The sequence below is a fragment of the Octodon degus genome, unplaced genomic scaffold (genome assembly GCF_000260255.1).
Source record: "Octodon degus isolate 3935 unplaced genomic scaffold, OctDeg1.0 scaffold00048, whole genome shotgun sequence".
Taxonomy (NCBI): domain Eukaryota; kingdom Metazoa; phylum Chordata; class Mammalia; order Rodentia; family Octodontidae; genus Octodon; species Octodon degus.
In genome coordinates this window covers 6,199,977-6,220,965 of record NW_004524624.1, presented here as the reverse complement: position 1 = coordinate 6,220,965, position 20,989 = coordinate 6,199,977, and the positions used below count along the sequence as shown (strand labels likewise).

The following is a 20,989-nucleotide window of genomic DNA, read 5'->3' as shown; positions in this document are numbered from 1 at the left end:
TATGTATGTATAGTCCTTGTTCTCAATTTACAGATGAGGAAACTAAACCCTAGAGGGGAAGTGATTCACCCAAATTCATATAGAAAATGGCTAGCTGAGCCTTGACTGAGGCCTGACTACAAATGTTCTGCCTTCCCTACTCAAAAAAAACAGCACGAGGGGCCGGGGAGATGGCTCAGTGGAATAAGTGCTTCCCTGGCAAGTGCAAGGGCCTGAGTTCACTCTCCAGTTCCACCAAAAAAAAAAAAAAAAAAAAACAGCACGAGAAGAAACAGCTCAAGCAGTATGTTGTCTGGCATTATCTCTAGTGTTCTGTATGATTTCAGCAGCAGAGATTTCCATCACAGAAATGTCAACAATGCTTACAAAACAATGCCAGCTGACCCTGCCGTCCGCAGGAACTGACTGGCCGTGATGCAGTGCCCACTTCAAGGGCACTTGCAGCTGTGCCAGGCAAGGGAGCAAGGTCCATCCTGTTGGACTTGCTAACCCTTCCATAGCAGGGCTCCTGGACAGGAGCTGCCTTCAAGGTGACATTTCTTTGTTGCTAACATTATGTAATAGTGCTTTCTGAGACCACAGCCTCCCTGGCAGAGAGTCCAAACCACCAAAGGCAACAGCCAGGGTTCAAGCAGATACTACTTATTATCAATAGGATTCACTAGTTGGGGCCAGGCAGATGGCTCAGTAGAATAAGCGCTTGCCTGGCAAATGTAAGGGTCTGAGTTCAATCCCCGGTTCCACCAAAAAAAAAAAGGATTCACTAGTCACCAGGGGCTGTGAGAAGGGGCGATGAGACGAGACAGCACAAGGGTACGTTTTCTCTTGGGGACAGTAAACATGTTCTACAATTACAACAATGTTGATGGTTGCACCACCTTATGAATACATTAAAAAGCCTTTATACTATTTTGCTTTAGTTTGTGAAACCCAGAGATTAAACCAAGTACCTTTCCACGAGGCTAAATCCCCAACCCTTGTTTTTATATTGAGACAGGGGCTTGCTAGGTTGCCCAGGCTAGGCTAGAACTTGCGAATCTCCTGCCTCAGCCTCTCAGAATGCTGAGATTGTAGATGTGCAACACTATGCCTAACCAAATGTTCAGTTCAAACGGGTGAAATTTCACGGTATGTGCATTATATCTCAAAAAACACAGGAAGGGACTGAGGAGATGGCTCAGTAGAATAAGCACTGGCCAGGCAAGTGCAAGGGCGTGAGTTCAATCCCCAGTCCCCCCCCCAAAAAAAAATAAAAATAAATTTAAAAACACAGGAAAATAATGATTACAGTACTAGGCACTTATATCCCTCATCTTTTCTAATATTCCCTATGTAAATATTCTTCCCACTGTCCAGCTCAGGAAACTGAGGAATAGATTTTAAGAAACTTGCCCAGTATTGTCAACAAGCAAGTGTGGGCAAGACCTAAGCCAGGGTTCACACTCCACATTCAACACTACAAAACGAAATGCTAAGTGCATTGCTCAGGATGATCACAGGCAGTCTATGGTAAGTGCAGCAACAATGACAGACAGACCAGCCAGGTATGGCGGCACATGCCTAAAACTCCAGCACTTGGGAGGCTAAAGCAGGATTGCCCCAAGTTCAAGGCCAGCCGGGGCTTCATAATGAGTTAAGGCCAACCTGTACTACATAGTGAGTGAGATCTTGTGTCCAAAAAAACAAACACACACACACACACAAAAAAAAAAAAAAAAGACTGACACACAAGTGATGATGCTAAGAGACCAGAGACAATACTGGGGACACAGGAGACTTCTATTGATCCACCTAATTTGGGAGCAATTTCAAAATTCATCCTGAATTCTTATTTTAATACAAACTAATGCATATATCATACTCTTACATGGAATTCATTTTTCTTCTCCCCATACTGGGGAATCAATTCCAGGGGCACTCTTATCATTGACTACAATCTCATCCCTTTTTATTTTAAGACAAGGTCTAAATTGCCCAATCAAATGGCTAGGTATGCTAGCAAAGCCTATAATCTCAGCACTTAGGAGGCTGAAGCAGGAGGATCACCAGGAGTTTGAGGCCAGCCTAGGCTACATAGTGGGTTCAAGGCCAGTCTGTGCTACATAGCAAAACCTTATCTCAAAAAAATAGTAATAATAACAGTAATGATACTGATAATCAAATGATACCAATCTATTAGGTCTAAATACTCAGTATCAGAAAACCACTAATATATGGTTCAGGTAGAATTATTTTTGTCTAGTTTAAAATATGATAGGCAAAACATGACTTAACCAAAAAGAATAAGTTTACCAGGCACTTCTGGTTGTCTCGAAGCCATTGAAAAACTGGGATCCAAGGTGGTTTGTCTATAAAGAATTCGGAGATGATTCCCTGTCACCTGACAAAAATAACAAAAAGCATTTTTGCTTGGTGAAACCAAAGGATCGCTCCAATGCTTTTTAACAAAGTTGAAACAAACATACAAGAGCCAATGGACAAGGAACATGTCAAACAGGTGAGGAGGAGTCAAAGGTCTCACCACACCCATGGTTGAAACACTAGGTGAAGAAGTCACCTTACCACAGTGAAATGATGTCACAACTATGCTGACAGACAGATGTTAATGAGGAACATTTTCCAGCTGCTGCAAACAAGCAAAGCTTTCCAAGAAGAATCCATCCAGAGGTTCTGATAACAACAAACAATCAGCATTGGTACAGCCCTTTCAAGTCTTTTTACTCTCGCAGCCACACTGCCAAGCAGGCTCTATTTGTACCAAATTTCTGTTCAAGCTCAGAGATACCTGGATTCTCTAAAAGATGGCCAGTTTCCCCATTTTAAAGGAGAGTTAAAGGCCTGTGCCTGTAATGCCGCACCTGGGAGGCTGAGACAGGATCACTGGAGACCAGGTGGACAAAGCTGGGCACCAAGGAGCCCCAGGCCTGCCACCTGGTCACCTCTTCTCCCGCAGCCACCAAGATGCCTGTGGCACAACTCCATTGGGATACAGTCCAGATCCTCTGAGCTATAAAGTGAGCTCAAAGTCAGACTGAACTGCATAGTGAGATCCTTTCTCAAAAAGATAACAATAATAGTTTTAAAAATAGGCCTGGCAAGATAGCTTAGTGGTCTAAAGCACCTGCTTAGGCAAGCTTAGGCAAGCAGCAGGGACCTCGGTTCGAACCCCAGCACCACAAGCCATGCCAGCCCCGCCCCCAGGGTGGGCTGAGCTGACCATAAAAAAAAAAAAAGAAATAAAGGAAACATTTAAAAAACATTTTTTAAAAAATAATAATTTTAAAAATAAAATAAAGGAGCTAAAAATAAAAAACTGAGAAAGGTACCTGATTTTTAATTTATTTCTGTGCCCTTCTAATCTGACAAAGTTCTGAGAATAAATCAGTTCTAAAGAGCACTGCAAAAATCAAAATTCAGCCATCCTCCTGGTCGAGGGAGCATTCCCCACCCAAAAATACTCCCCTCTTCCCCTCCCTCCAATCCCCCGCCCAGAACCTTCTCCTTCACTCAAAGCCACCTAGATCCAAAAGGCCCGGTCTGACTACCGCTTATCCCACCCTTGGAGGATAATACTAAAGCGATTAGAACCGGCCCGAGGCCGAGGCTCCCCACGGAAGCCAGGGCGGGGGCTTGAGAAAAGAGTAACACCGGGGTGGAGCGTGGGGGTGCCGGGATGCGCGAGCCGACAACGCGAAGCCCAGCGCCGGGCTCCCGAGGCTCAGTGAGAAGCCCTATGAGAGTCACCCAGGCCGGCGAGACAAGCGCGGCCGAGCAGAGCTCTGAGCAGGTGTACGGGCAGAAGGGAACGCAAGGAGGGCTCCCGAGCCCGGGTATAGATGGAGGCGCCGGAAGCGCCCCCGCAAGCTGGACAAAGCTTAGCACCATCGAGCCGTAGGCCGCCACCTGGTCACCTGTTCTCCCGCAGCCGCCAAGATGCCTGCGGCGCAAGTCCGCCACTAAAGATGTTCTTCCGACGACCCACGACTCCCAAGACGTTGGGGTACAGTCCAGACCCATGCCATCGTGACAGCCGCGGTAACACCACCAACCTCACCTCGACCCAGCGAGCACTAGATGCTGAGTTGGGCGACACCCTTGGTAATAAAGCCTTCGGACACAGCGGCACTTAACGCGAGATGTGGCTCGAGGCATGCTGGGAATTGTAGTCCACGGGAGACCACTAGCGGAAAGAGCGAAGTCCACCTTCTCCTAAAGGAAAAGCCAGCTTTGCCTCTACTTCCTAAGGACCTATTCTTCGTCTAAGTCTGACACAGGCTAAAGATAGAGTTGCCATAGTAAAAAGCTCTCAAATCCAAGTTCAAGACTCAAAAAAGGCTTCCAAAAACCAAAACCCGTCATTGTGTGTGTGTGTGTGTGTGTGTGTGTGTGTGTTTTCACTTTACAGATGTAAGCTGAGGCTGGTAGAAATAAGAAGTCACTTAATAAGTGGTGAAGTGAGCAGAGACTGTCTTCCAAAAATAGCTGGATTAGGCAGGATCTTATTAGTAGCTGAAGAAAAAAGGGGAGAACATGAGCCAGTTACCCCTAGGTTGGGTGATTCTAGTATCATTTCAATTGTACAAAAAAAGAAAGTGAGGCTGGGAGGTATCAGCTCAGATCCCAAAAGACTTCTTTTTCCAGAAGTGTTTAAAAATAGGACAAAGAAACAAAATTGAACAAGTGGAAAATTTGGGGGAGGGGGAATCTAATTTTTTTTCCCTATCCATATCTTTACCAGGTCAAAGGTTGCTGTGCAAGCTCATCTCAGGAGGTGATGAGAGAGTGGTACCTCACACTTGGATTTCAGCATCTGAAGTTTGCCAGGTGTCCTGTCAGGGCTGAGAGAGACTTACTTGGTTTGCTGCCTCCTACACAGCTCTGGCAACTCTAGATGCTCCCACAAACAGAGGACTCAGAAATAAAGATAAGAGAGGAGGGGCTGGGGAGATAGCTCAGTAGAATAAGTGCTTGCCTGGCAAGCGGAAGGTCCTGAGTTCAATCCCTGTTTGGGGGGAGGGAGAGAGAGACAAAAGCTGAGGGCAAGTGGAGCCCTCTCTCGAAATGGGAGGCGAAAGTTGTTTATTTTTGCCTCCAGGAGCTCTCCCCACTCTGGGGCCTTGCCCCACACGTGAGGCCAATTTCCAGCTTCAGCCACTCCCTACATTAGCTCCCCTAAATTTCTCAAATTCAGAGCGACGCACACCACCACATCCAGTGAGTGCCAGGCTTTATTTTTAATTTCAGAATTGGGCAAGACTTCATTCCACTGAATAGAGTATTTTACATATATACAATTGGCTTTATAGATAGAAAGATAGTGAGAGAAGAAACAAAAAGAAGATCAATCATGTGAAAGCTATTTTTCATATAAGGCAAGAACAAGGAGAAAGAACAAAACAAAGTTAATGATTCAGCTGGGTGTCATGGTACAAGTCTGTAATCCTAGTAGTCGGGAAGCTGAGGCAGGAGGATCATTGTGAGTTTGAAACTGGCCTGGGCTACAAAGTGAGCTCAAGGCCAGCCTAAACTACACAGTGAGACCCTGTCTCGAAATGACTAAATAGAGCTGGGGAGATAGCTTGGCAGTTTAAATGTATGCCTGGAAAGCTCAAGGATCTGGGTTTGACCCCCAGTATTACATGCTGCGCTGGCCTAGGAAGCCCAGGTGCATTGTGTCACTGAAACACCGGGCATGGTGGCACACACCTATAATCCCAGAACTGGGAAGGCTAATACAGGAGAATCACCATGAGTCTGAGCTGCGTAGCCAGACCCTATACCAAATAGCTCTTTTTTTTTGGTGGAACCAGGGATTGAACTCAGGCCCTTGAGTTTGCCACTCAAACACTTATTCTATTGAGCCATCTCCCTGGCCATCCCTTATACCAAATAAATAAAAGATTTTTAAAAATTTTTTAATTTTATTTTTATTTTTGATTAAAAAAATCTTTTTAAAAGACTAAATAAAGACAAGGCAATAAATCTTCCACTGGCTGGGAGGAGGTTCTGAGCAGGGAACCCGGAAAGGCTCTCTGTCTAGGACTATGGTGGTGAACCACGGCACACGCGCTGCACTGGGCTGTTTGAATCATTGAAAACTCTCATAGATGGGCCGGGGAGATGACTCAGTGGAATAAGCGCTTCCCTGGCAAACACAAGGGCCTGAGTTCAATCTTCGGTTCCGCAAAAAAAAAAAAAAAAAGAAAAGAAAACTCTCATGGATTCAGTATCACTGGTTGGGAGTTTTTAAGAGGTTTAAAAGGGAGCTCGGGGGCTGGTGAGATGGCTCAGTGGTCTAAAGCACCCGCTTATAACAAGCTAAGCTAAGCAAAGCACAGGGACCATGGTTCAATCCCCAGCACCACATGCCAGCCAGCCCCGCCCCCTGGTGGGCTGAGCTGGCCACACACACAGACACATATAAATAAATAAATAAAATTTATTAAAAAAAAAAAAAAAAGGAGCTCGGGCTGATGTATAAGCACTATAATCTCTATCCTATAAGAGATTACATACTTTTTAGGGTCCAGGTAGTATAACTCCCAGTGTCCATGCAAGGCCTGTGTGCCTTTGAGGCAGTGGCCTGCCTGATCCAGTTCTGGGGAGGTCACAGAAAGCCAAAGTCCACCTGGCAGATGTTTTTCTAAGATTCCTGGAGGTAAAGCAGGATAGAACAAAGAAAAGGTAGAAAGGGTCAAGGAAATCCTAACAACTATAATTAGTAAGAATACTGCAACTTCTAGGATACAGCCACAGTGGAAGTTACCCAAGCCACAAATCAAATCATCTCAAAACAGTAAGTTGTAGGAGGCTGGCAGTTTGTGTGGATGTTGAGTCTGTGAGCAAGGTCCTGGCCAAAGGAGTTACGAGCGGCCAGGAGATGGCCACGCTAAAGAGGGGGTCAGAGTCAGTGAAGGACCCATGATGGCCCAGGGTAAAGCCGGGAAGCTCAACAGAGGCCTCATTAGCCTGGCAGAATTTTCTTGCACAGGAACAAGATATTTATATCCATCTAAAGAACATCTTTGGTGCTTGTACCAATAGCTTTAGAATAGAGTCATTTTGTAGTACAAAAGCCCTAAGCTGAGGGGTCTCTTTACGCAATCCTTTTTGGGCCGCTTCCCAGGTTTATTTTTCTGAGGGTTGTTTGCTCTCATTTACTATAAAGGCTGCTTTCTGCTTTCATTCTATAATAAACACATATGCTCTGTCTTTGCCCAATAAATCCTACTTGGGCCTCTCTGGAGCACTCTGAAAAGTCTTTTTTCTGTGATGGGAGTCAGTGAGCCTGCTACAGCAGGATGAATTAAGCTTGGGCAGAGACCAAACATGGTGACAGAGGGTCAGAACTCAACAGATTCCATTTTTGAGAATTTCCTGACTTTATTTTGGTGCTCCTGTCCTTATTGCCTAATAGAATGCTTCTATCTCACTAATTTCTGTTATTAAAAGAGAAAACCAATTAAGATGTAAAGGTGATGGGACCTAGGAGATAGCTCAGTGGAATAAGTGCTTGCCTGGCAAGTGCAAGGTCCTGAGGTTGATTCCTGGTACCACTAAAAAAAAAAAAAAAAAGTAAAGGTGAGTCAGGCGTGGTGATGCACATCTGTAATCCCAGCACTTGGAAGGATGAGGCAGGAGGATCGCTGTGAGTTTGAGTCCAGCCTGAGTTCAAGGCCAGTGTGAACTGTATAGTGAGACCCTGTCTCAATTCCCCCCCCCAAAAAAAATATATATAGTGAAGTGCTGTATGTTTGTCCTTTGACAGTAGCCGTGTGGGAAAATTCCTGTTTCCCACTAAGAACTAACTGCAAACTTTTGCTCTTGGCAGGCTTGCAGAGATTTGCTGATTTCCCCTATAAGTGTTGTACGAGGGTGGATCAAGACCATTTCTTCTAAAGCCTAGGCTCCCTCATAAGCATTGTTTGCAAGTAAATTGCCTTCCTAAATTGTTTGGTTGCACTGGCTCCCTGTCTGGGCCAGGGAGGATTCAGTTCCTCATTACTGAATCAGGAGGCTCAGGGACACCTGAGCTGTCTGATATCAGGCCACCTGTCTCAGTTCTTGGGTAGATATCTGGTGGCACGAGGCCACCCTCTCACCTCCTTTTCTGTGCTATTCTCTGACTCTGGTTTTGGTTCTCAGCCAAGCCTGGTCTAATTCTGTGCACAACTGCTTTTGTATCCCCAAGAGTGGCAGCATCACTGGCAAGGTGGTCTTTGAGGTCCAACTGTATTATTCTTATCTAGTGGCAGACAACAGTCAAGGGTCCCTGTATGCGCCTGACTGAGCAATCTGGATATATTTTACAACATACATTTAATTGGGTTTTCTTTTCCTTCTGTTCTCCTTTCCCCTATAATTGGGAAACTAATTTTCTTTTTTTGTTTTGAGACAGGGCCTCATTATGTGACTTAGGCTGGCCTTGAGCTCACTTTGTATCCCAGGCTGATCTCGAGCTCATGAGGATCCTTGTGCCTCTGCCTCCCAAGTGCTGGGATTATAGATGTGTGCCATTGCATCTGGAGATTTCTTTTTTGAAGACAGGGTCTCACTGTGTAGCCCAGGCTGACCTCCAACTCAAAGCAATCCTCCTGTCCCAGCCTCCCGAGTGCTGGGATTACAAATATGTGTCACAATGAGGCCGGGGAGATGGCTCAGTGGAATAAGCGTTTCCCTGGCAAGTGCAAGGGCCTGAGTTCAATCCCCGGTTCTGCAAAAAAAAACAAAACAAAACAAATATGTGTCACTACACCTGGCTGGGAAACTAATTTTCTAAGTGCTTTTGTCTCTGATTCATGTTTTCCTTATATATTTCTTTTTTTTTTCTTATATTTTTCAAACTTTCATAAATTTAGAGCCTCCCCCAAGCTGGAATAGCCAAAGATCTTTCTTACATACTCAATTAGGAGTCCTCCATTCTAGATACCCAAACCGTCCTGCATTCCTACTTCGTGGGGAGAGGGCAGCAGGCAGGGAATGAGACAGACTTATGCCCACCTGCAAGACATCAGCTCTGGCCAGTCCAAGCCTGCAGAGAGACGTGCCAATGCTCTTCATGACCTATCAGTGGTCAGGAACTTGGTCACTGGGATAGTTGTGTGCCATTTGCATTCCTGGAACTCTAGAGTGGGAGTTCCGTCTGGAAGCCTGCCCCCTACCTCATTATAAATGACATCCTCAACCAAGCAGTGTCCAGGAATTTCCTAAGTCGATTCTTTATTCAGCAGTAGAGGAAACTAACCCTCTCCAGGGGATCTTGACTATGTTTTGCCAGCCAGAAAGTGGCAGAGTTGAAATTTAAACCAAGGATTGGGTGCCCAGCAGACTGCCAAGTGTCCAGCAAAGAGCTGACTCTAAGCAGCTGACTGTCCTTGACCTCAACTTGTCCACTCTAACTTTTCTGGGGCAAGAGGGTTACAGACACTGTCCCAAGGGAGAAGTAACTGGAAACAATACTTCCCTCCAGTGGTGAAGGAGGATTTCACAAAAGAAATGATCAGTAGTATGCCAGGACATATCATTAGCCATCAGCTTCTCCAGCCTACCCTTACAGATGGTGCAATTAAAGTGGGAAGAACAGAAGGAACCCCGCCAATGTCATGTATCTAGTAGGAGGTAGCTGCTTAGAAAGAAATTAGGTACTGTATCTTACTTTGTGTCCACGCTGTACTTGGTGCTTGGGATACACTGAGGAGAAAGACATGGGTCCTATTATGGGTTGAATTGCGTCCTCTCAAAGTGCTTATGTTGAAGTGCCACCACCCTAACACTAGAATGTAATGGAATTTAAGTAAATAAGGTCTTTAAAGAGGTGGTTAGGGGCCGGAGAGATGACTCAGTGGAATAAGTGCTTCCCTGGCAAGTGCAAGGGCCTGAGTTCAATCCCTGGTTCTGCCAAAAAATAAAAATAAAAAATAAATAAATAAAGAGGTGGTTAAAAGTAAATGAGGTTATTAGACTGGACTGTAGTCCAATATGACCGGCATCCTTATAAGAAGAGGAAGAACAAAAAGTGCAGTTGAGTAGGAGAAGCAACTTCTAGTGTTCTGTACCATATTAGGGCAACTATGGTTGACAACAACTAATTGTATATTTCAGAGTAGCTACTACAGGGGATTTCAGCATTCCCAATATTAAAACTGATAAACATTTGAAATGATGGATCTGCCAGTTACTCTGATCTGGTCATTAGACCTTGTGTACATGTATTGAAATATTGCAATATTGCACTGTTCCCCATAAGTATGTGCAATCATGTCCAAATTAAAAATATTTATTTATTTATTTTTGGCGGAACCGGGGATTGAACTCAGGCCCTTGTACTTGCCAGGCAAGTGCTTATTCTACTGAGCTATCTCCCCGGCCCAAAAATTTTTAAAGAAAAAGAGACATTAGGAATGTATGCACAGAGGAAACGTCAGATAAGAGCATAGCAAAAAGGACAGATATCTACCAAGTCAGAGATAGAAGTGTTAGGAGACAGCAAATCTGCCAGCACCTTGATCTTGAATTTCCAGCTTTCACAGCTGTACAAACTTAAATTTATATGGTAAGGCAGGCATCATCACACAGGCCTGTAATCCCAGCATCTGCACACAAGTTCAAGGCCCATCTGGGGAATTTAATGGGATTCTATCTGAAAATAAAATATACTAAAGGATAAGGATGTAGCACAATGCAAAGGTCCTGCGTTTATTTTTCAGCACCAAAAATTTAAAAATGCTCCCAGTCTGTGGCATTTTGTTATAGCAGGATCATTGTTTTTATTTATTTATTTTTTTAAATTTTATTTATTTATTTGTGTGTGTGTGTGTGTGTGTGTGTGTGTGTCCAGCTCAGCCCACCAGGGGGCGGGGCTGGCTGGCATGTGGTGCTGGGGATTGAACCGTGGTGCCTGTGCTTTGCTAAGCTTGTTCTAAGTAGGTGCCTTAGACCACTGAGCCATCTCACCAGCCCAGGATCATTGTTTTTAAATCATTTCATTTTATTTTATTGAGAAACAAATAGCAATAAGACAGTTTCAAAACTGATTAATAGGACTGTTTCAATAATTAATAAATTGCATATTGTTGTCTTCATAGTGGATATTCATAGTACAAGATGCAGACATGATATCCTGTCCAGACACTATTAATATGAATCTTACTTCTCATTGAATTAAGAGAAAGTAGCTGTATACCTATCCTAACTATTCTGCATATATAGATACAACATGGTCCTTCCTTTGTATCCATTTTTTTGTTTAGTCCTGTCAGAAATGGGTATTCCACTGACATCTAAATACTTTTTTTTTTTTTGGCAGAACTGGGGATTGAACTCAGGCCCTTGCACTTGCCAGGCAAGTACATATTCTACTGAGCTATCTCCCCAGCCCCAGCATCTAAATACTATAGGTGCGTAAATTCAGCAAAACAATCCAACACAGTCCAGCAGTCCACAATAGTAGTGGGTTATCCACGGAAGTTGTTGACTTGAGCCTTTCACAGCTCAGCATATTAATATGGCTTTACTTTATATACCTCATTTTTATACTTTTCTGCTGGATGGTTAAGAACAAGATAAAGCAAGACCCATATAACAAGAAATGTAACTTTTGTATCTGATAAGGTCAGTCAAGTACCCTCAGGATTTATCCTGTAACCCTGTACCGCAGGTTGCAGATCCTTTGTCATTGTCAGCCATGTGGATGAGTCACAGCCATTGCTTGACCAATTTGCTCTCTGTGAAAGCCTGAGAGAATGTTTTCTCTCCAGGCGACTCTCCTTAGGCACACTCTACGTCATCGATCACATTGCTCTGTAGCCCCATAATCTCCTTGATCAGAAAATTTGGGAAACAATTGAGTTACATGATGTTACAGTATAGATTCTCCTATGTCCTGAGTCTTCACTGACCTTGAAAGGCTATGGTCAAAGTGTTGGCTGTCCTTGCAGCCCTTCTAATTCTCTAATTTTTGGTCTGCAAACTTAGGTTGTTAACCCTCCAAAAGAGAAGCTTATTATTACCCTACAACATATGCAGTTGGGTTTAACTTCACTATCTGTCTGAATGTCAAACATCTTAGGCATAACACGGAACATGTATTTTCCATCAAGTATTGATATGTTAAACTTTAAGTCCCTACAGAATATGGAGATAAAAATTTAAAAAATGAAAAATATTTAAAGAATATGAATAAACAATTGCATTTAAAAAATTTTATTTATTTATGTATTTGTGTGTGTATGTGTGTGTGTGTGGTCAGCTCAGCCCACCAGGGGGCGGGGCTGGCTGGCATGTGGTGATGGCGGATTGAACCGCGGTCCCCGTGCTTTGCTAAGTTTGTTCTAAGTAGGTGCTTTAGACCATTGAGCCATCTCACCAGCCCAACAATTGTATATTTTTTACACAGAATTTTTTTTAAATTTTTTTATATCTTTCATTTTTTCCCATAATTTTATTGATAAACAAATAGCAATGAGACAGTTTCAAATCAAATTGGTTACACAGAAATTTAGAAATCTAACCATATACAGCATTGTAGCAGGACAGTCCTTTGACTTTTTTTCTTTTTCTTGTGTCTGTTTTTCATTTATTACCCATTTAAAAAACAACAACAACAAAACTTTTCCTTGTGAGACAGTATGGTAATAATTGGTATGTTATGACAAGAAATATGTATTTAGAAGACCAGAATGACAGGCATTCCAAGCGTGACCCTTCTATTACACATTGCTATCTTCAGTGCAGTTGTTTGGTTCACAATCCTACCAATTTACTGCTAGTTTCAAAAATCTATAGCAGGATCATTGTGAGTTCAAGGCCAGCCTGAACTAATAATAGCAAGACTCTGTATCAAAACAAAAAACAAAAAACAAAAAAACAAATCCAGGTGTGGCACTACACACCTGTAATCCCAGAATCTGGGTATCTGAGGCAGGAGGATCACTGTGAATTTGAGGCCAGCCTAAACTGCACTTCAAAATCCTGTCTCAAGAAAAATGTTTTTAAAGACAAAAAATTTTCCAAATAAAAAATTTTAAACAAAAAATACTACATTAAGAATGAAAGTTCATGATATCATCCATATGTCCTTGCTACTACTGGATCAATATTAGCTAAGCAGCTATACTTGTAAGCTTATCAGTTGATTATAGTTTTGACCCTCACTGTACCTACATCATGATTTTGCTCTGTAAAATGTTCTCAGAGACATGGACTCCTTGGCAACCCATTTCGGGACCTCTCCTGTCTCTCAAGAGCTATTTCTATTTCCCATTCCTTCCCCCCCCAAAAAAAATTTTTTTTCCCTTTCTTTTTATCCTGGTTGTACTGATTTACACTCTTGCCAACAGTGAAGAAGAGTTCTTTCGCTCCCACAGCCTCCAGTCTTCCTGTGTTTTTATTGTTTGTGTGTGCTCAGGTTTACAGGTCAGTTATAATGGAGAGGCTTTGTTGCTAGTATGGACACCATATTAGTTAGTGTCTTCTTTCTAGTGAATGTTGTCTGGACCTGGCTAACCATAGGCCTTTGTCTCTTTCCCAACATCTAACCACTTTTGATTCAGGGAGGGGAAAGTACAGTATAATTGGCCAAGTACCCAGTTTCCAGAAATGAACTACAGTACTATTGATGACACAAAGACAAACTAGATACTGGCATAAAGTAAAAATCAATTAATATGCCAAGCATATAATCCTAGCACTTGAGGCTGACGCAGGGGAGTTGCCTAGATTTGGAGGCCAGCCTGGGCTACACAGTGAGTTCAAGGAAAAAAAAAAACAAAAAACGAAAACCAAAAAACAAATTCATGATTAATAACAATAAGTATTTCACCCTGACTATAATAACAAAACCAGCAACAATAGTAGAGTCAAAGACACACTGAATATTGACCTATCATAAGAATCTACACGTGCTACCATTGTACTACTACCCCAAACAATTGAAAAGAGATCTGTAACTATAATACAGACACAATGATAATGTATTCACATACAGTAAATGCTAAATAAAAATATACCAACCACCATTAACAATAGAAAATACTTCAACAATAATAACAGAATTAACTAAATAGTTAAAGATTAATAAACTTAATAATAAGACTAGTAAAGCTGGAGGGTATGGTGCATGGGAGAATGAAAGAATTAAAATTTGGAATATGAAGAATAGATGAAGACTGGCCAGATAGCTCAGCAGACTAAAGTGCCTACTTAGGCAGAGTGCAGCAGCCAGGGTTCAATCCTCAGCATGCCATGCCAGCCCCAGCCCTGAGGCACGCTGAGATGGCGACTGAGGCCAGGCATGGGGGTGCATGCCTGAAATCCCAACATTTGGGAGGCTAAAAACAGAAAAACCAGTACTACCATTACCATCTACACAGTGAGACCCTGTAGATCTTGTACTAAATACATAAAAAGAAAAGAAACTATAAAAAGCCTAGATAACCAAATATCAGATAATAAAATTGAAAATATAACTAAAAACTTACCAACAAAGAATAGCCCATGTCCTTGAGTGAATTTACAGCTGAATTCTATAAGAAATTTAGAGATTTCACACAAATTCTTCTCAAGCTCTTCAATGAAATTGAAAGGGAAGGGGCTGGGGAGATAGCTCAGTAGAACAAGTACTTGTCTGGCAAGTGCAGGGTCCTGAGTTCAATCCCTGGTACTGAAGAGAGAGAGAGAGAGAGAGAGAGAGAGAGAGAGAGAGAGAGAGAAGAAAAAGGGGCCAGGGAGATGGCTTAGTGGAATAAGCGCTTCCCTGGCAAGCGCAAGGGCCTGAGTTCAATTCCCAGGTCCACCAAAAAAAAAAAAAAAAAAAAAAAGAAAGAAAGAAAAAGAAAAAGAAACTGAAAGGGAAGCAATTCTCCTAAACTCATTCCTGGAAATAAGACCCTGATATCAAAACCAGAGAAAGACCCATCCAAAAAAGAGAACTATAGGCAAGTCTCCTTGATGAACATAGATGCAAAAATCTTCAATAATAAAATCAGGGCTGGGGAGATGGCTCAGTGGAATAAGTGCTTCCCTGGCAAGCGCAAGGGTCTGAGTTCAATCCCTGGTTCTGCAAATAAATAAATAAATAAATAAATAAATAAATAAATATAAAATAATGATAATAAAATCAGGCACAAGACAAAGATATCCACTGTCATCATTCCTGTTTAATATAGCTCTGGATACATTAGTCAGAGCAATTAGGCAAGAGAGAAAAGTAAAAGGAATAAGGATAGAAAAGGAAGAAGTTAAATTATCATTATTTTCAGATGACATGACATTCTACATAGAAAACCCCCAAAATTCTACCAAAAACATCAAGATTTAATGACAAAATTTAGAAGTGTACCTGCATACAAAGTCAACACTCAAAAATCAGTACATTTACTGGACACAAACAAATTCACTGAGAGTCAAATTAAGGAAACTACACCCTTCACAATGGGATCCAAGGGCTGGGGAGATAGTTTAGTGGTCTAAGCACCTGGCTGGCAAGCACAAGGACCTGGGTTCGATCCCCAGTACCACATGCCATGTTGGTCCCTGAAGCTGGGACACACTGTGCTGGCCACTGAAACTAGATGTGGTGATGCATGCTTATAATCCCAGCACTAGAGAAGCTGAGACAGGAGGATTGCTATGAGTCTGAATTGCATAGTGAGATCCTATAGCAAATAAATAAATAAAAGATTTTTTTTTTTAAACCCCAGAGCGGGGGCCAGTGATATAGCTCAGTGGCGTAAATGCCTGTCTGGTAAGCACAATGCCCTGAGTTTGATCCCTGGTACCACCAATTAAAAAAAGAAAAGAAAAGAAAAGAAAGAAAGAAAGAAAGAAAGAAAGAAAGAAAGAAAGAAGAAAAAAAACCCAATAGCATCCAAGAAAATGAAATACTTAGGAATCAATCTAAAAAGGAAATAAGGGGCAGGGGAGATAGCTCAGTAGAATAAGTGTTTGCTTGGTAAGCACAAAGGCCTGAGTTCAATCCCCAGTTCTGCAAAAAAAAAATTAAGTAACAAGTATATTTAGGGGCCAGGGAGATGGCTCAGTGGAATAAGTGCTTCCCTGGCAAGCGCAAGGGCCTGAGTTCAATCCCCGGTTCTGAAAAAAAAAATTAATTAAATAAAATCAAAAGGAAATAAGAGATCTATACATTAAAAATTATAATATTCTGAAAAGGGAGATCAAAGAGGATATCAGAAAATGAAGATATTCCTTGCTCAGGCATAGGACGAGCCAACATTGGGGAAATGGCCATACCCCCAAAACTACTGTACAGATTCATAGCAATCCTGATCATAATACCATTAGTATACCTAACAGACCTAGCGAAAACATTCCTAAAATTCATTTGGAAACGGAAGAGAGCTGGAATAGCAAAAGCAACCTGGGGCGACAAAGGCAAGACAGAAAGTATCACAAGATCTGGCTTGAAATTATACTACAAAGCTACTATAATAAAATCAGCATGGTACTGGCAAAAAAAGCAGACCTGATGATCAGTGTTACAGATTACAAGATGCAGACACAACTAAAGGCATACTCAGCCACCTGTCTTTGACAAAGGGGTCAAACTTGTTCATTGGAAGAAAGCTTTTTTACTATTTTATTTTATTTTCAGAACCGAGGATTGAACTCAGGCCCTTGCGCTTGCCAGGCAGGCGCTTATTCTACTGACCCACCTCCCCGGCCCCAAGAAAGCTTTTTTAATAAGTGGTGCTAGAAAAGTGGCTTTCTACATGCCAGTGTCTAAAACTAGACCAATGTCTATCAACATGCTTTAAACTAAAGTCAGAATGCATCAAAGATCTAAATATTAAAACAGAAATACTAAATCTACTGGAAGGAACAAATTAGCCATTTTAAAAATAAATATTCTGTTGTCAATTTAAAGAATTATTCAGGGCTGGTGAGATGGCTCAGTGGTCTAAAGCACCTACTTAGAACAAGCTAAGCTAAGCAAAGCCCAGGGACCACGGTTCAATCCCCCAGCACCACATGCCAGCCAGCCCCGCCCCCTGGTGGGCTGAGCTGGCCACACACACACACAAAATAAAGAAATAAATAAATATTAAAAAATAAATAAATAAATAAATAAGAATTATTCAGTAGGAGAAGGAAATATTTTTCTCATTAAATACAGTATTGAAGAAAAAAATAAATCTACTGGAAGAAAAAGTGGGTAGAAATCTTGAAGGCATAGTGATATCAAGACCAGGCATGGTGGCACATGCCTATAATCCCAGCACTGGAGAGGTTAAAAACAGGAGGATCACTATGAGTCCAAGCTGTGCAGCAAGACGGTGTACCAAATACATAAAAGTTTGTGCATATCAAAAGAAAATAGAGTGAGAAAATATTTTAGCCAACTGCCCCTCAGACAGTCGGACTTCTCTCTAGAACAGAAAAAGAACTGAAAAAGGGCCGGGGAAATGGCTCAATATAATAAGCACCTACCTGGCAAGCGCAAGGGCCTGAGTTTAATCCCTGGGTCCGCAAAAAAAAAGAAAAAAAAAATCAGGTCTCACAAATTCAAAGACCTAACCAAAAGTGGACATCTGAGATAAATATGTAATTCCTGGATTAAGAAATACAAGTGTTGGGGCTGGAGAGATGGCTCAGTGGTCTAAAGCACCTACTTAGAACAAGCTTAGCAAAGCACTGGGACCACGGTTCAATCCCCCAGCACCACATGCCAGCCAGCCCCGCCCCCTGGTGGGCTGAGCAGGCCACACACACACACACACACACACACACACACAAAATTTTTAAAAAACTATTTAAAAAATAAAAATATAAAAAGAAATACAAATGTTAAATAAACATATGAAAAATGCTAAACCTCATTGTTCATTTGAGAAGTGCAAATTAAAACAACACTGAGATTCCATCTTACTGCAGAAAGGATGGCTACCATCAAGGACTCAACTATAATAACAAATGCTAGAGGAGCCCAGGGAAAAAGGAACTCTTCTCCACTGTTGGTGGGAGCGTAGACTGGTGCAACCACTATGGAAGTCAGTGTGCAGATTACTTTTAAAAACTAGTATTAGAGTCTTTATTCCACCCAGCTGTTCCCCTTCTGCATATTTTCTTAGAAGAATTAAAAAACATACCACAGCAATATATGTGCACCTATATGTGCACCCATTTTTTTAAAACCAAGAATCAAACACAGGACCTTGCACTTGCCAGGCAGGCACTTCTGCCACTGAGCTATATCCCCAGCCCTTTTCATCCGTGTTTCGAGCAGCACAATTTATAATAGCTAAATATTGGAAACAACCCAAATGCCCATTGACCAAAGAATAGATAAAAATATATTTTTATATGATGATATACTAGCCAGCTATAAAGAATGATAGAGTCGAGGCATGGTGGCGCACACCTGTGATCTTAGTGTCAGGGAGGCTGAAAATATGAGGGTCACCACAAGTCCAATCTGCACAGTGAGACCCTGTACCAAAAACACAAATGGAAAAAAAAATGATAAACTTGAGGCTTTCATAAGTAAATGGACGCAACTTGAGAACATACTCATAAGTATAATAAATCAGAGTCATATGTACCAACATCATAATGTCTCCCTAGCATAAGAAACTCAAAGAATAAATAAGACCCAACATGTACAATAGATGTTGCAAAAGGGGAAGAAACTGTTCAAAAGGAAAGAGCTAGGATGAAGGAAAGGAGAAAAGAAGTCAGGAAAAAGAATATATAAATATATATGATAGCTGAGATAAATATAAATACATATATATGTGACAGCTAAGGTAAATATACTACTGATTTCTATTATCTCATTAAAAAGAATGGTTTGTTCTTATATTGTTTGATTAATCTCTAATGCCTGTATCTTGTAATCTGTACAACTACCTTGAAGAGAACAATATGCAATATATTAACGATTGTTAATCTGCTATTATCTTGTTTTGAAACTTTATATCATTGTTTTTATTGTTTTTCTTTCTCTTTAAAATAAAAAGGGGGCTGGTGAGATGGCTCAGTGGTCTAAAGCACCTACTTAGAACAAGCTAAGCTAAGCAAAGCACAGGGACCGCGGTTCAATTCCCCAGCACCACATGCCAGCCAGCCCTGCCCCCTGGTGGGCTGAGCTGGACACACACACACACACACACACACACACACATACACACACACTAAATAAACAAATTTAGAAAAATAAAATAAAAAGAGTACAAGGGACATTTTATTGTATGGTTAGTATATCAGTAGGGCAACTGAAGACTTTCAAATATTATATCAACATTAAAACTTCTGCCTATTATGCTATGTCTCCTAACAAGAACATGTTCTTACATAGTCACTGAATAAATTTGGCATGTAGTGTACACTTATATCCCCAGCTACTTGGAAGGCTTAGGCATGAATAAGGATTTAAGCCCAAAATTTTGAGGTTAGCCTGAGCAATTTGGTGAAACTGTCTCAGAATACAAAACTAAAAGCACTGCAACCATGTCCTTATTCTCCAAAATTACAGTGTAACAACTATTTACTAGTATGTACATTGTATAAGTATCATGTAGAGACCACTTAAAGTATCCAAGGAGATGTACATACATCATATGCAAACACTATGTCATTGTATAGATGAGATTTGAGAATTCGAAAATTGTGGTATCTTCAGGGATAGGGGATATTTTTTGGAACCAATGCCCCTTGCAGATGGAGAGGGTTGATTGTATATATGAAGAAAAAGTAGGTAAGTCAAATGAGGCAAAATGTTAATAGATGATGGATTAATGTTTCAGGTTTTTTTTTTTTTTTTTTTTTTTTAAGGCAGAGTTTCACTATGCAGCTCAGGCTGGCCTTGAACTCACTTTGTAACCAAGGCTGGCCTTGAACTCATGATGATCCTCCTGTTTCAGCCTCCCAAGTGCTGAGATCACAGGCATGCACCACCACACTTGGCCAGTGGTTGGTGAATTTAGATGATAGATTTGCACGTATTCATTAAGCTATTCTTTTTTTTTAATTTTATTTATTTATTTATGTGTGTGTGTGTGTGTGTGTGTGTGTGTGTGTGTGGCCAGCTCAGCCCACCAGGGGCCGGGGCTGGCTGGCATGTAGTGCTGGGGATCGAACCGTGGTCCCTGTGCTTTAGCTGAGCTTGTTCTAAGTAGATGCTTTAGACCACTGAGCCATCTCACCAGCCCAATTAAGCTATTCTTAATGTAAGGAGATTTTTATCAGGACCTGTTCAGTTGAAAGTAGAGGAACCCAACTCCAGCACGTTTGGAGAAGGAATCTCTCATGAATATTTGAAACCAGAGACTCAAACGTAATGGTTTTCATCTTTGCATATTGTGTTCATTCTTTCAAAGTCTACAGTGAGCACAGTGTACTCCTCCACCAACCAGTCCTCTGCAGCCTATGTTGCCTAGGCAGTATTCAAACTCTGGAGTCTCATATCTCAGCTTCCCAAGTATCTGGGATTACAGAAATGTGCTACCACACCCACCTTTCATGATGCCAAGAGTAAAGCCCTGTGAATTTTTTGTCTCTATTATTTACATTCTTTTTTTTTTTTAATTTTATTTGTGTGGGGGGGGCAGCTCAGCCCACCAGGGGGCGGGGCAGGCTGGCATGTGGTGCTGGGGGATTGAACCGCGGGTCCTGTGCTTTGCTGAGCTTGTTCTAAGAAGGTGCTTTAGACCACCGAGCCATCTCACCAGCCCCTATTATTTACATTCTTGAGGGTAAAGTTATGAATAAATTCACTGGTGCTGAACTTTCTTTGGAAGCCTTGTTCTCATCTTGTCAATGAAGTGATCCTTCAAGGCCTGAGCTAGTGCCCTGGCTAGATTTTGAAACTGGTGTTAGAATCTTCCCAGGCACTCAGGTGGTGGAAGCAAGTTTCAAGCAGGACTGTCCAGTATCTGGAGGCGCAAGGAAGAGGCTGCACATCTCCCTGATTCCAGTTTCCTCATGGAGGTAGTTATATTAGAACACAAACTTTGAAACTATTACTATACTCCAC

General features: G+C 41.7%; 1 protein-coding gene across 1 annotated transcript in view; it reads right to left on the bottom strand.

Annotated features, from left to right (window-relative positions):
- Kiaa1191 (KIAA1191 ortholog) overlaps positions 1-4,087 on the bottom strand; it is a gene marked incomplete at its 3' end in the record, with an annotated part of 16,326 nt that extends 12,239 nt beyond the window's left edge. The window contains exon 1 of the mRNA XM_023716497.1: positions 3,912-4,087. Within this exon, the coding sequence (XP_023572265.1) occupies positions 3,912-4,017 (106 nt within the window). The remainder of the gene's footprint in view (positions 1-3,911) is intronic.
- Positions 4,088-20,989: the final 16,902 nt, after the last annotated feature.